We start from the raw sequence: 18,882 nt of genomic DNA, 5'->3' as shown, positions 1-18,882 counted from the left end.
AACTTACGTTGTTGTTTGTTAAAATCTGAGTTAGCCTGTAGCCTGTAGATATTGAATAGAAGGGGCCCTAAGGGGACCCTTGGGGAAGGCCACATGTGATTTTTGTGCTCTCTGATGTAAAGTTACCTACTGACACAAAAAAGTCCCTGTCCTTCAAGTAGGATTTAAACCAGTTGAGTGCTGTACCAGAAAGGCCGACCCAGTTTTCCAGGTGCTCTAATAAAATGGAGTGATCAACAGTGTCGAATGCTGCACTAAGGTCCATTAATACCAGCACCGTGGTTCTTCCACAGTCTGCATTTATACGGATGTCATTGAACACCTTGACAAGAGCAGTCTCTGTACTGTGGTGAGCAGGAAGCCTGACTGGAAGACATCGAAGCAGTTGGTCGTTGTTAGGAAGTTGTTTAACTGTTGAAACACAGCTTTTTCAATAATCTTACTGATGAAGGGGAGGTTTGATATAGGCCTGTAGTTTTGTAGTAGCAGCTTGTCCAAGTTGCTCTTTTTCAATAGAGGTTTGATAATTGCTGTTTTTAGGGCCTGGGGGAAAACACCTGACAAAAAGGATGTGTTTATTATTTGAGTTAAATCAGATGTTATTACAGGCAAAACTTTCTTAAGGAAAGCTGTGGGTAAAACATCGAGACAGCAGGAAGAAGAGCTTAGTTGCTGTACGATTTCTTCTAAGTTTTTGTAGTTTATTTGGTGAAATTGGGAAATTTTGTTAAAATCAGTTCTAGTTGGAGACAACTTCGGTACTGGAGTTGATGTGGATGTGCTGACTGCCTCTCTGATCTTTTGGGTTTTTTCAGTAAAGAAGTTAGCAAATTCATTGCAGGCCCTGGTAGAACGGAGTTCAGATGATACAGTTACAGGATGGTTTGTTAACCTGTCGACCATGGCAAATAATGCACGAGCATTGTTAATGTTTTTGCTGATGATCTCAGAAAAGAAAGATTCCCTTGCATTTTTCAGTTGTAGGTTATATCTGTATAGTCTCTCTTTATAAATAATGTAGTGAACCTGAAGTCCAGTCTTTCGCCACCTGCGTTCAGCTTTTTAACACTCCTGTTTTTCACATCTCCATGGAGACATTTTCTTCCCAGAAACAACTTTCACTTTAATTGGAGTAATTGAATCAATAATGTCCGAGATTTTAGAATGAAAGTTATCTACCAGCTCATCTACAGTGTTACAGGGCAAAGTGGAGGTAGAAGAGTAAATCTGGTTAAAGGTTTCAGCACCACCGTCCAAACTGAGCAAACTGAGTCATTGCAGATGATGCTTTCAAAAATAACAGAAAAGTGGTCAGATAGGGCAACATCAGTTACAGACACCTTGGAAATGTGTAGACCCTTAGTGATGATCAAGTCTAAAATATGTCCCTGTTTGTGTGTTTGCTGTTTAACATGTTGACTCAAACCAAAATTTCTAAGAGTGTCACATAGATCTATTGCACTTCTATCTTCAGGATTGTCCATCTGAATGTTGAAGTCTCCCACAATAATTAAACAGTCATAATCAACACATATCACATATAAAAGCTCATTAGAATCACTGAAAAAGGTTGTTTTGGACTTAGGAGGCCTGTAAATATTCAAGAACATGGTTCGGACCGGGCTCTTTATCTGGAGAGCCAAATTTTCAAAAGAGTCAAATTTGCCCAGAAATACTTTTTTACACTTTAGTAAATCTTTAAACAATGTGCCCACCCCTCCATCTTTTCTTTGCTGTCGGGTCTCACAAAGAAAATTGTAGTTCGGAGGCGTCGCATCAAGGTAAATTTGGCTTTGCTCTTTCTGTCACACATAAGCACAGAGATTTTACAACTATCTCCTATTAGGGGCCCAAGTTTTTCCTGGACATGCTCATTTATGGAGTTAGCACCGGGGCCCTGACTGTATCACAGAGAAGTGATTTGAAGATCCTGATTAGGAGGAGATAGATTAGGAGGTGCTGGAGGTCTGCGGCATTTGGAAGATGTTGGTTTAGCAGCAGGGCCTCGGCCACGGGGGGTGTTGAATGGAGAAGATGTCACAGCCATTTGGGTCCCGATTTTAAGAGCTCCTTTCATGTTATCAGAATCCAGTAAAGCAAAAAGCTTCTCCTATGGATTTCCACGGGGAGACCTTTTGTGATGACCTCTCTTTCTCAGCCAACTGGCTGATTGTTTCTGCTGGAGCTGTTGGAGGCAGCGTTATCATTGTTGTTGATACTCCATGTTCTCTGCTGAAGGTCAAAGCTGCTGGCGAGTTATTTACTGAATAGAAGAGATTAGATGTGAGACGTCTGGCTCCTGGCTTGTTCACACAGAAACCATCTTGCTTGAAGAGTTGTCTTTTTTCCCAAAAAATATTAAAGTTGTCGATGAAGTTCACAGGTGAGATGTCACATGTTTTTTTCAACCACTTATTAATTATCAGAAGTCTGGAAAAAATCTCATCTCCACAGAAAATCGGTGCAAAGGGTCCGCTGAGAAACACCTTGATATTGAGACCTCCAACAATATTCAGAAGACAAGTGAAATCCTCCTTCAGTCTTTCTAATTTTTTCTTAGCCACGTCAACCATGGCTCCAAAGTGTATAATAAGGTTTTCTAGAGACGGGCGCTTTTCTGTGATTGCAAGAATATTCTCTGAGATATCAGAGACCACGTTACTGGTACCAATCATAACTTCTGTGTTTTTCTTGTTGCAGAGGTTTTTAATCTCATCCACAGCTGTGTTGCCCACTATTAGGGTTCTTGGTCCGGTGGGTCGCTTTTTCTCTGGCAGCTTAGGAGAAGACTGTTTAGAATGAAGGCTGTTCTCAAACCTTTTATTGTTCTCAGAAGATGGATAATTTTCCTGGTTTTCATTCTGTAGTGGAGGATATCTGTTTTGGAGGAGAATTCCATTGTTTCCAGCTGTCTCACTCCTATCAGTTGTTGTAACAGCAGCTCGCTGTCGAAGTCTCCTTTTCCCAGGGGAAAAGTAATTCTGGCCATTCTAATTTATTTAATTGCTGAGATCTTCCAGTGAGTTGTCCACCTTGATTTTTTGGGCACGTGCCTTAAAACATGCCAGGGGGGTCTACCGGTAGGTTTATTCTCAGTGCTCTGATTGCTGGCTGAGTTGTTGAGCTGGCTGTCACTGTTTGGGATCACAGGCAGAGTTGAATCATCGTTGTACCCTATATTCACCTGCACATTCACTTCTAGTCAATGGATTTTCATCTCCAAAACAGCCAATTTCTGTAAAAGTTAGTCGAAGTCCTCTGTGGTAAAGGGAGGCATTTTGTGCTGATTAGCTGGCGTCAACTTGTCCTGCTTTCGAGTTCGATTATAAAAACATCAAAATCCTTTAGAAAAAAAAAAAAATAATAATAATAATAATAATAATCCTTGGGAGTCGCTGGTAAGAAGTTGTTTTAGTCCAATATTTCCGTAATTTTGGCTAAGAGATCAAAAGTTAGGAGTAAAAGAATGCAAGCAAGCAGGGAGCTTAGGAGAAAAGCGTCTGAGCAGGCAGAGAGGCGGAAGCGGACACTGTGCTTCTCAATTTGCTACAACATGTTGGATTCATGTTAATGTGTGTTTAAAAACATAACTTTGAAATAAAAGACAAGGTATTTAAAAAAGTCTTACTAACCAAAATCTCATGACCCCTACACAGTACCTCCACAGAACCGCTAGGGGTCACAACCCCATCGTTGAAGACCTGTTCTAAACCATCCCATAGCAGTATGTTTACCATTAATTTTCTGTTGGGAGGTGACCCTCTGCCCCAGTCTTACAGGGTTGCCCTGTACTTATATGTTCAGGGTTATGAAAGTGTGAAAGTATTTCCTTTACATATACAATGTTTTATGTTGTCCAAAAAGTTGAATTTGGTCTCATCAGAGAACCTTCTTTCACATTTACTTTGGCACCTTAACTTGTGTGTTCTCAACCCTGGTCCTCAGGGCCCACAGTCGTCCAGGCTTCGGATATGTCTCTGCTCCAGCACACAATTCAAATGATTTCATTACCTCTGTTAAGCCATTTATTTGTCAGAAGGGAAACACCATAAACATTCAGGACAGTGGACCTTGAGGAGGGTTAAGAAACACTGCCATACACTTCTTCTGGCTTTGTTCAACAACTAATAGTTGTATGGTAAAAAGCTTCTCCCACATGAGCTCCGAATATCTGCAGCTCCTCCAGAGTCACCATGGAACAAATTGACTGCTTCTCTGAATAATGCTCTTTGTCAGGCTGTCAGTTTAAGTGGACAGTCATGTCTTCGTAGGTTTGCAGTTGTTTCACACGCTTTCCATTTTAAGATTACGAATGGAATATTGTTCTTTCATATTTCCAAAGCTTAGCATATTGTTTTATAACCTGACCCTGCTGTAATTTCTCCACAACGTTCTCCCTGACCTGTCTGCTGGGTTTCCTGGCTTTCATGCTGCTGTTTGTATCTTATACAGCTAAAGGTTTTCATCATTCAATGGGGCAACTTGGTAATTACTGAGCTGCATTAACACTGCCTACAGACCTTTCTTTATGTTTGTGTACATTTACACTTCTGCACTTTTTTGAGGGAAGCTTTTGAAGAGGACAAAGTCTTCCATAGAAAACCTTCTCAAGTATTGCGTACACTTTCCAATACTGATTTTGTCAGTGCACAATCAATACTAAAGTAGGGTTTGCACTGATGGCCTAATTCTCAAAAAGCTCCATTCAGCAAACTGCAGCGGAAATAATGCATATATAATTTAAAAGAGGAGATTTGGTGATGTTTGTGCAAAAGTAAGAACTCTGACACCAGCTGGTTATATAAGATACTCCACCATTTATTAAATGTACAGAAATACTGTTCAAAATCCACACAAGAAAGTATTAAAGGACAAAATCCTTAATCCAAATGTAAACAAAATGGGTCCCCCATCATACAGTGTGCATAAAGCCAATGGTTTGGAAGCTTGTTGTCTTCACTGGATTAGCAGCACTGTTGATTTTCAACCCAATTATGCACAGCTCAACGTAATAGTCAGTGTTTGTCTGATGTAAAATGATCGCAGCTTTGTAAACATTAGAACTTAAAACGGGTCTCTTGAATTGCAATGGACGACGAGTAAAGCTGACGCGATTCATTTTCACTACCTTTTAGACTGCGCACATTTATCCATGAAGGCTTGTTGAATAAGTAAGAATCGTAATTTTTATAATGGGTACCATACGGAGCTCGGAAAATTACAGTGATCTAAAGAAAACATCACAGAACAACAAAGAGAGTACTTCATAAACATTTCACAGAACATTCTGATCAAATCTATCAAAAATTATTTTTATGGTTGCCTTTTGTCAGTCAGAAGATGACTTGCAATCACTTTAGCTATAAATCAAGACAACACAATAGTTAAAGCATTGGGGACAGTCATTTTAGGACATGTCGGGGCATTCGAGGTGTTAGTTTTTTTCCACTTCAAATGTATTTACAGAAATACAAACCTTATATATCAAATACAACCAAATTAGAAGAGTTTAGTAAATTTTACCAAAAATCTGTCGCTGCACAAGCCGATTCACAAAACATCAACTTGAAATGTGCTTGTCTAACCACATCCAGTGAAAACAGGAGTGATTTTCAAAGGTGATCACAATTAACCACCTCGCCAGTAGGCGTGGGGACAGAGACAGCACCTGCAACTGTAAACATTCAAATTATCATCAACATTGGACCTCAGTTATCAAATCCTATTTCTGATATCAGCAGAAAGATTTTAGTGTCCCTTTTGTCTGGATGTGCATGTGAAATAGCCAAATATTCCCTGCTATAATCCAGCCCTTCAATAAAAAAAGTTTAATTCATCCCTTCCTGATTATTTATGAGTTCTGTGCTACCTAAATGTTACCTAATGTGCTTCTTAGACAAGATTTTTCAAAGAGTAAATGAACAAAAATAATGTGTAATTGTGATTGTATGCAGGTTGTGATGTGTAGTACAATCATTGACAACGTGTTAACATTCTGGTAGCAGGAGGATGCAGTTGTTCAGAGAAATACATACATTCTAAAGTGCTCATCCTGAAAATCTGAATGCAAATTCAACTGCAATTCAAATGTATATATATATACATAAAAAATACCAAATTATAGTTTTTTAGCCCTTGTTGAAATGTAGGCAGGATTCTCATGTCATAAGAATCTTCATTAATAGTTAACAGAATTGGTTGGCCTACGGACCCATTATGCTCTAAGAGATGACATGAATGAAGTTACATATAATTTTTCAGATAGTTTAAAACCTTGTAAATTGCATGTACTCTGCTCTATATCTATAACTCTATATCAGACCATTTAACCACTTTAACTGATGACCAAAACAAAAAAGGTATGACCTGCACCGCCATTCTCAGAAATCCTTTTTTTCCTTCTGAACCAGCCCAAAGTTTAAAAAAAAAACGAACATAGTGAATGATTTGTTACAACATTGATCTGTATGCAGATAAACATTCAGTAATTTGTAATGTAACAGGAGGAAATGTCCAGTATGGTCTTGTGGTAAAGCATATATGTGTAATGACGACGCATTTTATAATAGCTACTTAGGAGAAATGGCACCTTAACCACGAAGGATTATGTGTCATAAACAGTTAAATTATATTCTTCATACTTTGTTGGAAGTAAAGAAATATTAGTCTTTTGCCTGAAGGTTGAATAAAAAAGGGAATTTCTGTGCTTCCTTTGGATCACTGTAAATGCAACTTAAGCGTCTTTTTTTAAAACAATTTTGTCATTAATCCACAAACATGACTCCCTCTCCAAAGTTGCATCTGTCTGTTCATAAATCCCAGTTCAACCAAGAAAGTTCCTGCAGCCACGTGAGCTTTCAAAAACCAGCCTGGCACCGCGGAACAAAAGGAGGCATGGAGTGATCAAACAGACCTGCAGTAACCGCTACACCTTGAGTGGCAAAACCAGCTAACCCAGACATAACCCAGCTGAGGGATCTTTGATGCCAAAAGTTGTGTTTAGGGGTCATCATAGTAATAGGCTGTTTGACATTCAATCATTCAGTTTCATTTTAAAAACTTTGCTTTAAAATGTGTTTACTTTCTTGTTGCTCTTTAACTGTTTTAAAGAGCAAGGCAGACACATCCATTTAAGCGCTTCATCGTTTAACAGGAATATTTCACTTTTGTTCACATTTTATTTACAATCTGAAAAGTCACCAATCTGGGTAAACAAGGACAAAACATATTTTAAAGGTAACATGAAACTTTGAATAAACAGCAGTGAATCATCAGCATATCAGAAAAGTTAATTATTTTACCAAATCATAAAATGTTTAGAAATGACAAAGTTTGGATGAATTGTACCATATACAGGTACAATAAGACCATACTAATTTTCTATGATGTATTATGGCTCCACAGGTAAAAAAGCTTTTGATAAGAGAGGCCCAATGTCTGGTTATCTGCTGAGAAGAGTTATGAGCAATACTGTGAGAGCTGGATAATATGTACACAGTGAATGTGAAAAGCTGGTCTGAAGGCAGAAAAAGAGTTGCTCCCCAATCATACAGACACTTATTCTAAACTGTTTCTTACTCAAAGATTTGGTTTCTCACTTGTAACTATTTCCCATCCCTGTCCTCTAAACGGCCCGGAGTAAAAATGTAATCCAAGGCTTGCCTCTCGGCAGCGGCCACATTGGGATGCCACAGGTCCACCATGAAAACCACCCTGGGGCCATCCTCTGGGCTGCCTATAAAGACAACAAAAATTAAAAGAAAAAAAATCAAGCACTTAGTTTTGTCATGTTCATGAATTGAGTTTTTCTATTTTTCTCAGATCGGATTTTGTCAGTATTGTCCCCTCTTACCGTCATGGAAAGCCCTGTGGAGGAAGGAGTCATCAAAAAGCAGACAGCTGCCCTCAGACCAGCACTGTGGCTCTCCACCAACAACAAGCTCACAGGATGGAGGTACTCTGAGACCTGGCAGGGAATAATAACAGGTTTATCCATGTGTCAAGAGTAAATTTAGGCACCGTGTTGCGCTGCTATTTAACTTCCAGTGTCTGTATCCTTACAGTGTGATGTTTTACAGCATATTCCTTTATCACAATAAATGTGATTATATATAGCCATGAGAGTACAGATGGAAATAAAATCAAAGCTCAGGTGCAGAGAGAACAATAATGAATTTTGCAACTGGCACAATTCACCCATGTGTCTCTATTACTCAGGAGAGTTCAGTCTAAAGTACTAAAGCAGCTGATTTACTATCTGTGAAATCATCTGCTGCTACACTGAGGTTAACAAACACAGACCCTCATCAGTTTCAGTTCATTTGACACCCTTACCCAGGTGGCAGCGCAGCCTGACATTTGTTGGACCGTAATGCTCCGTAATGAGAGCTCCAGGTGTCAGCACGGAGAAGCAAGCGTTTCCAAAGACATTGTTGGCGATGAAGGTGCGCAGCTGACCCAGCACTCGCCACGCCCGTGGACATCTCCTGACATTGAGGACCAACGGGGTGCCCTGGTTTACCAGGTAGTAAGTGCACCATTGACCGCGAGGAGTGCTATTAGCTTTCCAGCCTGGTGGAAGGGAAGAGCCGCTGCGGGCTGGGGGTTGGTGGTAGATGCTCTCAAACTCAGCCAGAAGGGAAGGAAAGCTTTGCTCAAGTAGCTCCACATCATGTCTCTGTACTTCTCTGGAGAAGAAAGGAGCTGAAGGTAGGTCGGGAAGGAAGAAGACTTCTGGCCGCTGGATAGTTGGTCGGCTGTTGAGGTACCGACCTTGGTCACGGACTCCCTTGTGGACCCGGCCCATACCTGACCAGGTGTAACGCTTGGCGTATTCCTGCAGGCTGTGGTATAGCCTCTGGTTCAGGCTCTTGCCGGCGCTGGTACATCGAAAGCACTCGGATGACTGGCAGAAAGCAAAGCCATTCTGCTCTTCCAGGAGCGATCCATGCTTTCCTTTTCCCCTCCCTCGACAGTCTGAACTCATAAAACCCCCAACCACCCCTCCGATCCGGCTGGGCCCAGCCAGATACCTCCCTCGCAGGGGGCTGGTGCCATGCTCGCGGCCCACTCTGTAACAGTACCACATGAAAAGCAGCAGCACACACATAGCTATGGCAAAAGCACAGATCTCACATTCCCTCACAGACTGCATCCCTCCAGCCACCATCTCCCTCACACTCTCCAGTGACCACTCCATCTTGGCTCGCCTCTGGGCTGCTGAATCCAACAGAAGCACAAAGTGCTGATGAAGGATCAGTTAATGTGTCTTTTCTCGATTATAACTGAAGGGGGCCTTAAACCACACACGGACAGTTATGGAGTCTAGTGTCAAGCGGCTCTTGCGGCCACCACCAATGTAAACAGTCTGCTGATTTGATGTGAAACTCTTGCTCTTCGGGTCTAGCATTTCAACACTTTGCGATGAGGGCAGGTTTTTCCTTGCATGGTGTCTGGCTGTGCAGTGTTTCTGCTGCTCTCTCGCTTCTTTTCTCCGACAAATGCAGACAGACACCTCCCCTGCGGTTATCTGTTCTCTGCAAAACAAAGACAGAAGGAGATGAAGAGAGTTAAAAAAGAACAGGATGTAATATTTCACACTATTGGAGTGTGCTGAGAGGGCACAGTTCGGTTAACGGTTTTAACACACAGAGATTCTTTTTTAGTTATTGCAAAAATTTCACATCATACTGTTCCTCAAGTTTATACGTTTAAATGAGAGGTCAGAGACAGTACCAAAATGAACAAAATGAGTTTTCTCTGGCTGTATAAAACATAGAGTAGCATAGTACTGCCCCCTATGAATGTGACAGATAATATCACTATAACTGTAATAATCAATAGGTGATATCATTAAAACAGGAATGGGGACAACTGGTGCATCTCTAATGAAATCATTTTAGAGATGGACTATTGTTCCAAGATGGGAATCTGCTGAAATTCCATTCATTGACTCTGATCTGTGATCAGCAGGTAAAATACTGAAACTTTTTTTCCTGCCTTTTCATTACATGCATCACCCACAATTTTCATATCAACCAAAAGCATGTGCACTGATGCACATTTCCAAGTTTAGTAAAAACCAAATAAATGTTGAGTGGAGTGTCTTTTTTACTTTATAGTCCTTAGAAAAAATGGAATTGATCAAGATCGCTATCAACGGGTAAGGCTTCAAAGACAGCAGGAAATCGTTATCCGCCAAGAAATCCCTAATCGCTACATCTCTTATACATGTTTGTTTCAGATTTTTGTTTAAATACCCTGAAAATGTGGTATTTTTTATCTAATGTTATCACACCAGTAGAATCTCATCCTGCCCCAGGCCTATACAGCTGAGACTGACAAGAGAGACTCTTTATATGTTGCTATGGTTTTGGCATAAGTACACTTTATGAAACACATGTGTCTCTGTCATCTTGATTCACTGCATGTAATAAACACCTGCTGGACCTGAACACACATGCACACACTGAGAGCTGGAATCCAGCCTTCCACACACTCCCCTGTACCGCACTTTATAAAGCCATGAGTCATGGGCACATTGCTGCATTTAAATCAAATCTCCCCCTTTCCTATTACTGGGTACCACACACACACACACACACACACACACACATACAATTATGTAAACATAAACATAGTTGAAACAACCCACATTTATAATTGGCACTGGCATTAATAGGTAGCTCAGCGGGAGCCGCATAAATGGCTCCTGGGGGAAGGAGGGATAAGTCTTGGTATCAAAAGAAGGCTGCATTACATGAGTGTGATTATATAATGCTAATGAACCAGCAGCCACAAGGCGAGGAGTGCAATGCGTCAGCTGTGATCAGAACTCTACGATGTGCTCTCACCAAAAATGGTCCGGTTATCCTGCTCCAACAGAGCCTCCCCTCCACCCCGTCTGACAGCATCAAGACGCCCCCACACCTCACCAACCCACCAGCACACCACCTCCAGTTAGGTGAGACAATCAACCCAAACAGAGATGCCACGAAAAGCACATAGACACACATTGTTATTCCTCCACGTACTCCTTTTGTTTCCAAGCCACCAGAGTGGGAGAGTTGCTGCCATCACGGCCAAGCTGCCGTTCAAACTAACGAGCAAAAATACAACTGGGAGCTATCCTTGGTAAACAAGCCGATCGCACGAACAGAGCCCATGCCTCCCCGTGTCTGCTGCTGCGTGGATGTTACGGTGCACTGCTCTTGCATCCATACCTACTCAGCATGCATGGCTGAGGCCGCCCGGCAGAGAGCAGAGGCGCACAGGTGTTTCTCCAGGCGAAGCTGCGTACCACTGCAGTGCACACGGCAGACGGGTGTCGCTCAGCAACATCACAGGAAACCGCTCCAAATCACACAAACACAGACGGATCTGGGACTTGCTTACGGTAGGAGACAAAATAATGTATGGATCAAAACCGGTCCTACCGTCGGGCGAAATCCCTGTCCGAGCTGGAAAGCACTGTCGGAAAAGCCTTCAGAAAATATTGATGTAAATACTGACGTTTCCCTGGGGAGACACCCAGAGTCCATCATGTTAGGGAATATCACCAACTGATTCCGCTAGTACCTTTCAAAATAAAGGACAAGTTAAAAAAATTATTAAAAGGATGGACGAGGCCGTGTAAAAAAATATTCATACCCAGTAAACCCTTTAAAATATTTTCATGATATACCAAATATCTTTTAGTGTATTTAATTAGGATTTTTTTCGACAGACATACACACAGTAGCACATTATTGTAAGAGCAAAAGTAATATATGTGTTTTACAGTTTTTTGCTGATAGAAATCTCAGTGGTGTGCATTTGTAATAAGCCACTAAATAAAGTGCAGAATATTCTACTGACACATATGTGGATTTCATATTTACTAATTACATGTAGTAAAAAAAAAATTGTAATTTAATCTCAGTTTAAATCCAGCTGTTCTGTGAAGACCTCAGAGGTTTGCTAGAAAACTTTAGTGAACAAACTGCTTTATGAAGACCAAGGAACACAGCAGGGTCAGGAATAGATTATAAAACACTGTCTGAAGCTTAGAATACCTCATACAGCATTGTTCAGTCCATAATATGAAAATGGAAAAGGTATGGTGCAGCTGCAAAACTGCCAAAACATGGGTGTCTACCTAAACTGACAGCCTGAGCGAGGAGATTAATAATCATAGAAGCAGCCTAAAGGCCTGTGGTAACTCTGGAGGAGTTATAGACATCCACAACTCAGGTGGTAGAATCTGTCGACAGGACAGTTACTAATTGTGCACACCATAAATCTGGTATTTATGGAAAAGTAATGAGAAGGACGACAGTGACGAAAGAAAACCCCAATAACTCATGTTTGCAGTTTGTCATCAGCCATGTAGGGGACACAGTGGAAGTACATGCTCTGGTCAAGTAAACACATAGTTGAACTTTTTGGCCTAGATGCAAAATGCTGTGTGGCAGAAAACTAACACTGCATAATCACCCTGAACACACAACCCCCATTGTTAAACATTGTGGTGGCAACATTATGCTGTGAAGATGCTTTTTTCAGTAAGGATAGGGAAGCTGGTCAGAGTGGATTAGAAGATGGATGGAGCTAAATACATATATTTTTACTGTACACTGTTGTGCCTCATGGCTAGCCGTCCTTCAAAAAAGAAATTTTATCCATAGGAACTTCCTAATAAAATAAAGATCAAATAAAAGCAGGGCAAATCTGGAAGAAAACGAGTTAGATGCTGCTTGACACTGGGCAGAAGTTCACCTTCCTGCAGGATGACAGCCCTAAACATAGAACCAGAGCTACAATGGGATGGTTTAGATCAAAGCATATGCATATGTTAGAGTGGCCCAGTCAAAGCCCAGACCTCACTCCAAATGAGAATCTGTGGCAAGAATTCGTACTCGTACTCGTCGTCTTCCGCTTATCCGGGACCGGGTCGCGGGGGCAGCAAACTCAGCAGAGACGCCCAGACGTCCCTCTCCCCAGACACCTCCTCCAGCTCCTCCGGGTGGAGCCCAAGGCGTTCCCAGGCCAGCCGAGAGACATAGTCCCTCCAGCGTGTCCTGGGCCGTCCCCTGGGCCTCCTCCCGGTGGGACATGCCTGGAACACCTCCCGAGGAAGGCGTCCAGGAAGCATCCGGTATAGATGCCCGAGCCACCTCAACTGGCTCCTCTCGATGTGGAGGAGCAGCGGCTCTACTCCGAGCTCCTCCCGGATGGCCGAGCTCCTCACCTTATCTCTAAGGGAGTGCCCGGCCACCTTACGGAGGAAGCTCATTTCAGCCGCTTGTATCCGGGATCTCGTTCTTTCGGTCATGACCCAAAGTTCATGGCCATAGGTGAGGGTAGGAACGTAGACCGACCGGTAAATTGAGAGCTTTGCTTTTCGGCTCAGCTCTCTCTTCACCACAACGGACCGGCACAGTGCCCCCATTACTGTGGCAGCCGCACTGATCCGTCTGTCGATCTCCCGCTCCATTTTTCCCCCACTCGTGAACAAGACCCCGAGATACTTAAACTCCTCCACTTGAGGCAGGAACTCCCCTCCAACCTGAAGAGGACAAGCCACCCTTTTCCGGTCGAGTACCACGGCCTCGGACTTGGAGGAGCTGATCTTCATCCCAGCCGCTTCACACTCGGCTGCGAACCGCCCCAGCGCATGCTGTAGGTCTTGGCTAGAGGGGGCTAGCAAGACCATGTCATCTGCAAAAAGAAGAGACGAAATCCACTGGTCCCCAAACCAGACCCCATCCGGCCCTTGGCTGCGTCTAGAAATCCTGTCCATAAAAGTTATGAACAGGACCGGTGACAAAGGGCAGCCCTGCCGGAGTCCAACCTGCACCGGGAACAGGTCCGACTTAGTGCCGGCAAAGCGGACTAAACTCCTGCTCCGCTCGTACAGGGACCGGAGAGCCCCCAATTCCATACTCCTGGAGCACCCCCCACAGGGCATCACGAGGGACACAGTCAAATGTCTTCTCCAGGTCCACAAAACACATGTGAACTGGTTTGGCAAACTCCCATGAACCCTCGAGCACATTGTAGAGGATATAGAGCTGGTCCAGTGTTCCACGGCCAAGACGAAAACCACACTGCTCCTCCTGAAGCCGAGGTTCGACTATCGGCCGGACTCTCCTCTCCAATACCCTGGCGTAGGCCTTACCAGGAAGGCTGAGGAGTGTGATCCCCCTGTAATTGGAACACATCCTCCGGTCCCCCTTCATAAGAAGGGGGACCACCACCCCAGTCTGCCAGTCCAGAGGCACTGTCCCGGACCGCCTCGCAATGTTGAAGAGGCGTGTCAACCATGACAGCCCAACAAAATCCAGAGACTTGAGGTACTTAGGGCGAATCTCATCCACCCCCGAAGCCCTGCCACCGCGGAGCTTTTTAACCACCTCGGTGACTTCAGCCTGGGTGATGAAACAGTCCAACCCCGAGTCCCCAGCCTCTATTTCCACCACGGAATGCGTGATGGCAGGATTGAGGAGATCCTCGAAGTACTCCTTCCACCGACCGATAATGTCCTCAGTCGAGGTCAGCAGCCTCCCACCCCCACTATAAACAGTGTTGGCGAAGCACTGCTTCCCCCTCCTGAGGCGCCGGACGGTTTGCCAGAATCACTTCGAGGCCAACCGGTAGTCCTTCTCCATGGCCTCACCGAACTCCTCCCAGGCCCGTGTTTTTGTCTCTGCCACAGCCGGGCCGCAGCACGCTTGGCCTCACGGTACCCGTCAGCCGCCTCAGGAGTCCCACAAGCCAACCACAGCCGATAGGACTCCTTCTTCAGCTTGACAGCATCCCTTACTGCCGGTGTCCACCACAGGGTTCTGGGATTACCGCCGCGACAGGCACCGCAGACCTTACGGCCGCAGCTACGGGCAGCAGCATCGACAATAGATGCAGAGAACATGGTTCACTCGGACTCTATGTCTCCAACATCCCCCGGGATCTGGTCAAAGCTCTCCCGGAGGTGGGGGTTGAATACATCCCTGGCCGAGGGCTCCGCCAGGCGTTCCCAGCAGACCCTCACTATGCGCTTGGCCTGCCAAGTCTGTCCGGCTTTCTCCTCTTCCAGTGGATCCAACTCACCACCAGGTGGTGATCAGTGGACAGCGTGTCCAAAACATGCGGCCAAAGGTCTGATGATACAACAACAAAGTCGATCATCGACCTCCTGCCTAGGGTGTCCTGGTGCCAAGTGCACTGATGGACACCCTTATGTTTGAACATGGTGTTCATTATGGACAATCCGTGACTAGCACAGAAGTCCAATAACAAAACACCACTCGGATTCAGATCGGGGAGGCCATTCCTCCCGATCACGCCTCTCCAGGTGTCATTGTCATTTCCCATGTGTCCCCCAGCAGAATAATGGAGTCCCTGGGAGGGGCACTATCCAGCACCCCCGACAGGGACACCAAGAAGGCCGGGTACTCCGCACTACCGTTCGGCCCGTAGGCTGAGACGACAGTCAGAGACCTATCCCCAACCCAAAGGCGCTGGGATACGACCCTCTCATCCACTGGGGTAAACCCCAACACGAGACGGCTGAGCTGGGGGGCAACAAGCAAACCCACACCAGCCCGCCGCCTCTCCCCGTGGGCCACTCCAGAGTAGAAGAGAGTCTAACCCCTCTCAAGGAGATGGGTTCCAGAGCCCACGCTGTGCGTGGAGGCGAGCCCGACTATTTCTAGTGGATATCTCTCGACCTCCCGCACAAGCTCAGGCCCCTTCCCCCCCAGCGAAGTGACATTCCACGTCCCTAGAGCCAGCCTAAGCATCTGGGGATTGGGCCGCTGAGGTCTCCACCTTCGTCCGCCACCCAATCCTCTTTGCACCGGTCCCTCGCGGTACCCCTGCAGGTGGTGGGCCCACTGGGGGATGGCCTCGCGTCTCTCGTTCGGGCTTGGCCCGGCCGGGTCCCGCGAGGAGCGACCCGGCCACCAGGCACTCTCCAGTGAGTCCCGACCCCAGGCCTGGCTCCAGGGTGGGACCCCGGCTCCGCCGTACCGGGCAACGTCACGTGCCTCGATATTTTTGTCCTCATGAGGGATTCTTGAACCGCTCTTTGTCTGACCCATCACCTAGAGCCTGTTTGCCATGGGAGACCCTACCAGGGGCATTTAGGCCCCAGACAACATAGCCTCTAGGATCATTTGAGCACACAAACCCCTCCACCACGTTAAGGTGGCAGTTCAAGGAGGGGGAAGGGCAAGAATTGAAAAGAAATTTTTACACGTCTTCCACTTGATCTAATTAAACTTGAGCAAAAGTAAATGCAGCAAAAGATGGTTCTATAATGTATTGACTGAGAGGGGCTGAATACAGATTTTTTTGCAAATAGCTTCATTCTACTAATCCAAAATATTTTCTTACAAAAGCTAGCGATTTGGATCTGAAATTTAAGTAGATGATAAAGGTTAGGAGCAACATTTGCAGTTGTTTTATGCTTAATATGGGATGGATAAAAAAAAAAAGTGTTCTGACACGTTGATTACAGATACATAATCTGGACATGTTGGCAAAGTATTCCATTTCCTCAGAATTTTTAAATCTTCAGTCAATCAAAGTCAGCTATGATGAGATCCAGTTATGGTGCAGCACATTATTCCTAAGCTGTGTCAAATGATTTTATTTTGAAAGTTAACTTCAACCATTTCCGATTATACACTGGTTATCTACAGACAGCATTTCCCAAGATGCTCCGCGATCTGCCTGGATTTCATAACAGTAGCCATTATGGGGAGAGTAAAGCTACGGAGCCCGCGAGGGGACATGGGGGAATTTTTTTTCTTTTGCGTCCTCACGCTATACTTTTTGGGTACTCACGGAAAAGTCTTTGCGTTATCTCGCAATATTTTGTGGGAGACCCGTTTTTGAGATTCATTGAGTTTTATTTTGAAATCGGCCTTAAATAAAAGGATCTTCAATCAGACTTAAAGACAGTTATTATCCACAAGCTGTCAAACTACTGAACTCTGGACAATAATACTGCACGAAACCACATCTGTGACAATTTATTTGCTTATTATTGCTGCATGATGTGTACTTTTTTTGCACGCTACTTTTGTTTTTATAGTGAGTTGGACGGTTCTTCTTATCCTAAACATTTAATCGCATTGTTGACTGGATGTTAACCTGCATATGACAAATAAACCATATTAATAGAGTGTGAGAGTAGCCAAAAATTGTACTCAAGTAAGAGGATCGCCACTTTAATATATTTTTACTCAAGTAGAAGTGAAAAGTTGTCATCCAAAAATTAACTCATGTTAGAGTGAAAACGTATTTGGTTAAAGGCTACTTTATGCTGAGTACTTGAATAGTACTGTTTCATCTGATTAAATATGTGAAATGATTTATTCATACAGACAAAATATAAAATGATGTGCAGGTTCTTGTACTTGGAATAATAAAAAAAAAAAAAGAAAAAAAAAACGAAACAAAAATAATCTCATAATTAAAAAATGACAAACTAGGGCAGATGAAAAACATAGTTCCAAACCTCGGTTTTCCACAACATAGAATTTTTGAAACCAAGTAAGTGTGGGTAGGAATATGTTACCTCGGCAGATTAAAACAGTGAAGCTTTTTTTTTTTACAAACTAGAAGTCTCAACATGCATTTTTGATTAAAACTTGTTTTTGTGCTTGTTTTTCATTTAGTGAAATAACTTGAGGTGGATAGACTATCAAGAAATTGTACTCAGGTAAAAGTAGCGCTCCAAATAACATTACTCAAGTAGAAGTAAAAGGTATGGTGCAGTAACACTACTCCTAAAAGTACCCGTGTTTCCAAAAAGTTAGTCAAGTAAATATAACTCTGTAAATGTAACTAGTTACTACCCACATCTGAGCTGGAGCCATTACACAGTACTTGGAGTGCTGAAAAAGCTAAATGCATTATACTACACCCAAATAAGTTGTTAGATAAACATATGGAAAGAAAGGCTGCTGGGTTTGACTCCCGGCCAGGGGTCTTTCTGCATGGAGTTTGCATGTTCTCAACGGGTACTCTGGCTTCCTCCCACAGTCCAAAAACCTGACTGTTAGGTTAGTTGGACTCTCTAATCGGTGTGTGGTTGTTTGTCGTGTATGTCTCTGTGTTGCCCTGTGATGGATTGGTGACCTGTCCTGCCTCTTGCCCATAGACTTCTGGAGATAGGCACCAGCTCCCCTGTGACCCACTCTGGAAGAAGCGGTATAGAAGATGAATGAATGAAAGGAATTCCCACACAATTTCATCATTTTTTTAGCCTTAAGTAATTCTTATTTTTCTTAGCTCAACGTTTTATTACAGCAAACTATTACCTAAGGCTTCTCAAGACTGCTTTTGATTAAATTTCATAAAAATTTATTGTTTGTAGTAACTTCAGTTAATCTAGTTTACGTAGCACAAGAAACATTACCAAACAAGTTCAGTTCAATCCCAGCTGTGTGGAACGCAGTTCAGTCCAAATCCATCCATCCATCCGTCCGTCCATCCATCCATCCATCCATCCATCCATCCATCCATCCATCCATCCCCTTTCTATACCCTCTTCTACTGTAGAGGGTCGCAGGGGACCTGGTGCTGAAGGAGAGGCACACCCTGGACATGTTGCCAGTCCATTGCAGGGCAACACAGAGACACACAGGAGAAAAAGCCATGCAAAGCAAAAGCCATCTGAGATGGACTGACGTAAAGTGGAAATGTGTACTGAGGTCTGACAAGCCCATATTTGAAATTGTTTGTGAAAATCGGGGCCAATGAGCAAAGGACTATCTGGATTAATATTAGTGCAAAGCTCAAATCCAGCATCTTTGATGGTATGGGGGTGTGTTAGTGCCCATGGCATGGGTAACTTGCACAACTGTGAAGGCACCATTAATGCTGAAAGGTACA

At 43.8% G+C, this 18,882-nt stretch overlaps 1 protein-coding gene across 4 annotated transcripts; it reads right to left on the bottom strand.

Annotated features, from left to right (window-relative positions):
- Nucleotides 1–4,797: 4,797 nt before the first annotated feature.
- asphd2 (aspartate beta-hydroxylase domain containing 2) lies at nucleotides 4,798–11,588 on the bottom strand. Of its 4 annotated transcripts, none has more exons than XM_047381277.1 (5): nucleotides 11,436–11,512; nucleotides 11,223–11,301; nucleotides 8,335–9,536; nucleotides 7,853–7,966; nucleotides 4,798–7,735 (listed from the first exon to the last, which is right to left on the bottom strand). In XM_047381277.1, exons 3-5 carry the CDS (start codon nucleotides 9,197–9,199, stop codon nucleotides 7,605–7,607), a joined length of 1,110 nt encoding a protein of 369 aa, XP_047237233.1. In that variant the 5' UTR covers nucleotides 9,200–9,536; nucleotides 11,223–11,301; nucleotides 11,436–11,512; the 3' UTR covers nucleotides 4,798–7,604. The 4 variants fall into 4 exon arrangements, with proteins under 4 accessions (XP_047237233.1, XP_047237234.1, XP_047237232.1 ...); XM_047381278.1 differs by having other exon boundaries at nucleotides 11,227–11,301; nucleotides 11,436–11,507; XM_047381276.1 differs by lacking the exon at nucleotides 11,223–11,301 and having other exon boundaries at nucleotides 11,436–11,588.
- Nucleotides 11,589–18,882: the final 7,294 nt, after the last annotated feature.

The sequence above is a fragment of the Girardinichthys multiradiatus genome, chromosome 12, assembly GCF_021462225.1.
Source record: "Girardinichthys multiradiatus isolate DD_20200921_A chromosome 12, DD_fGirMul_XY1, whole genome shotgun sequence".
Taxonomy (NCBI): Eukaryota; Metazoa; Chordata; class Actinopteri; order Cyprinodontiformes; family Goodeidae; genus Girardinichthys; species Girardinichthys multiradiatus.
This window is presented reverse-complemented; position numbering and strand designations above follow the sequence as displayed.

Excerpts from the sequence above, each read along its gene's own strand:
- asphd2 (XM_047381276.1), bottom strand. The coding sequence starts at position 9,199 with ATGGAGTGGTCACTGGAGAGTGTGAGGGAGATGGTGGCTGGAGGGATG. Across the intron at positions 7,967-8,334 it reads CAGGCTGCGCTGCCACCTGG|GTCTCAGAGTACCTCCATCC; the intron begins GTAAGGGTGTCA and ends ATTCCCTGCCAG. Across the intron at positions 7,736-7,852 it reads CCACAGGGCTTTCCATGACG|GCAGCCCAGAGGATGGCCCC; the intron begins GTAAGAGGGGAC and ends TTGTCTTTATAG.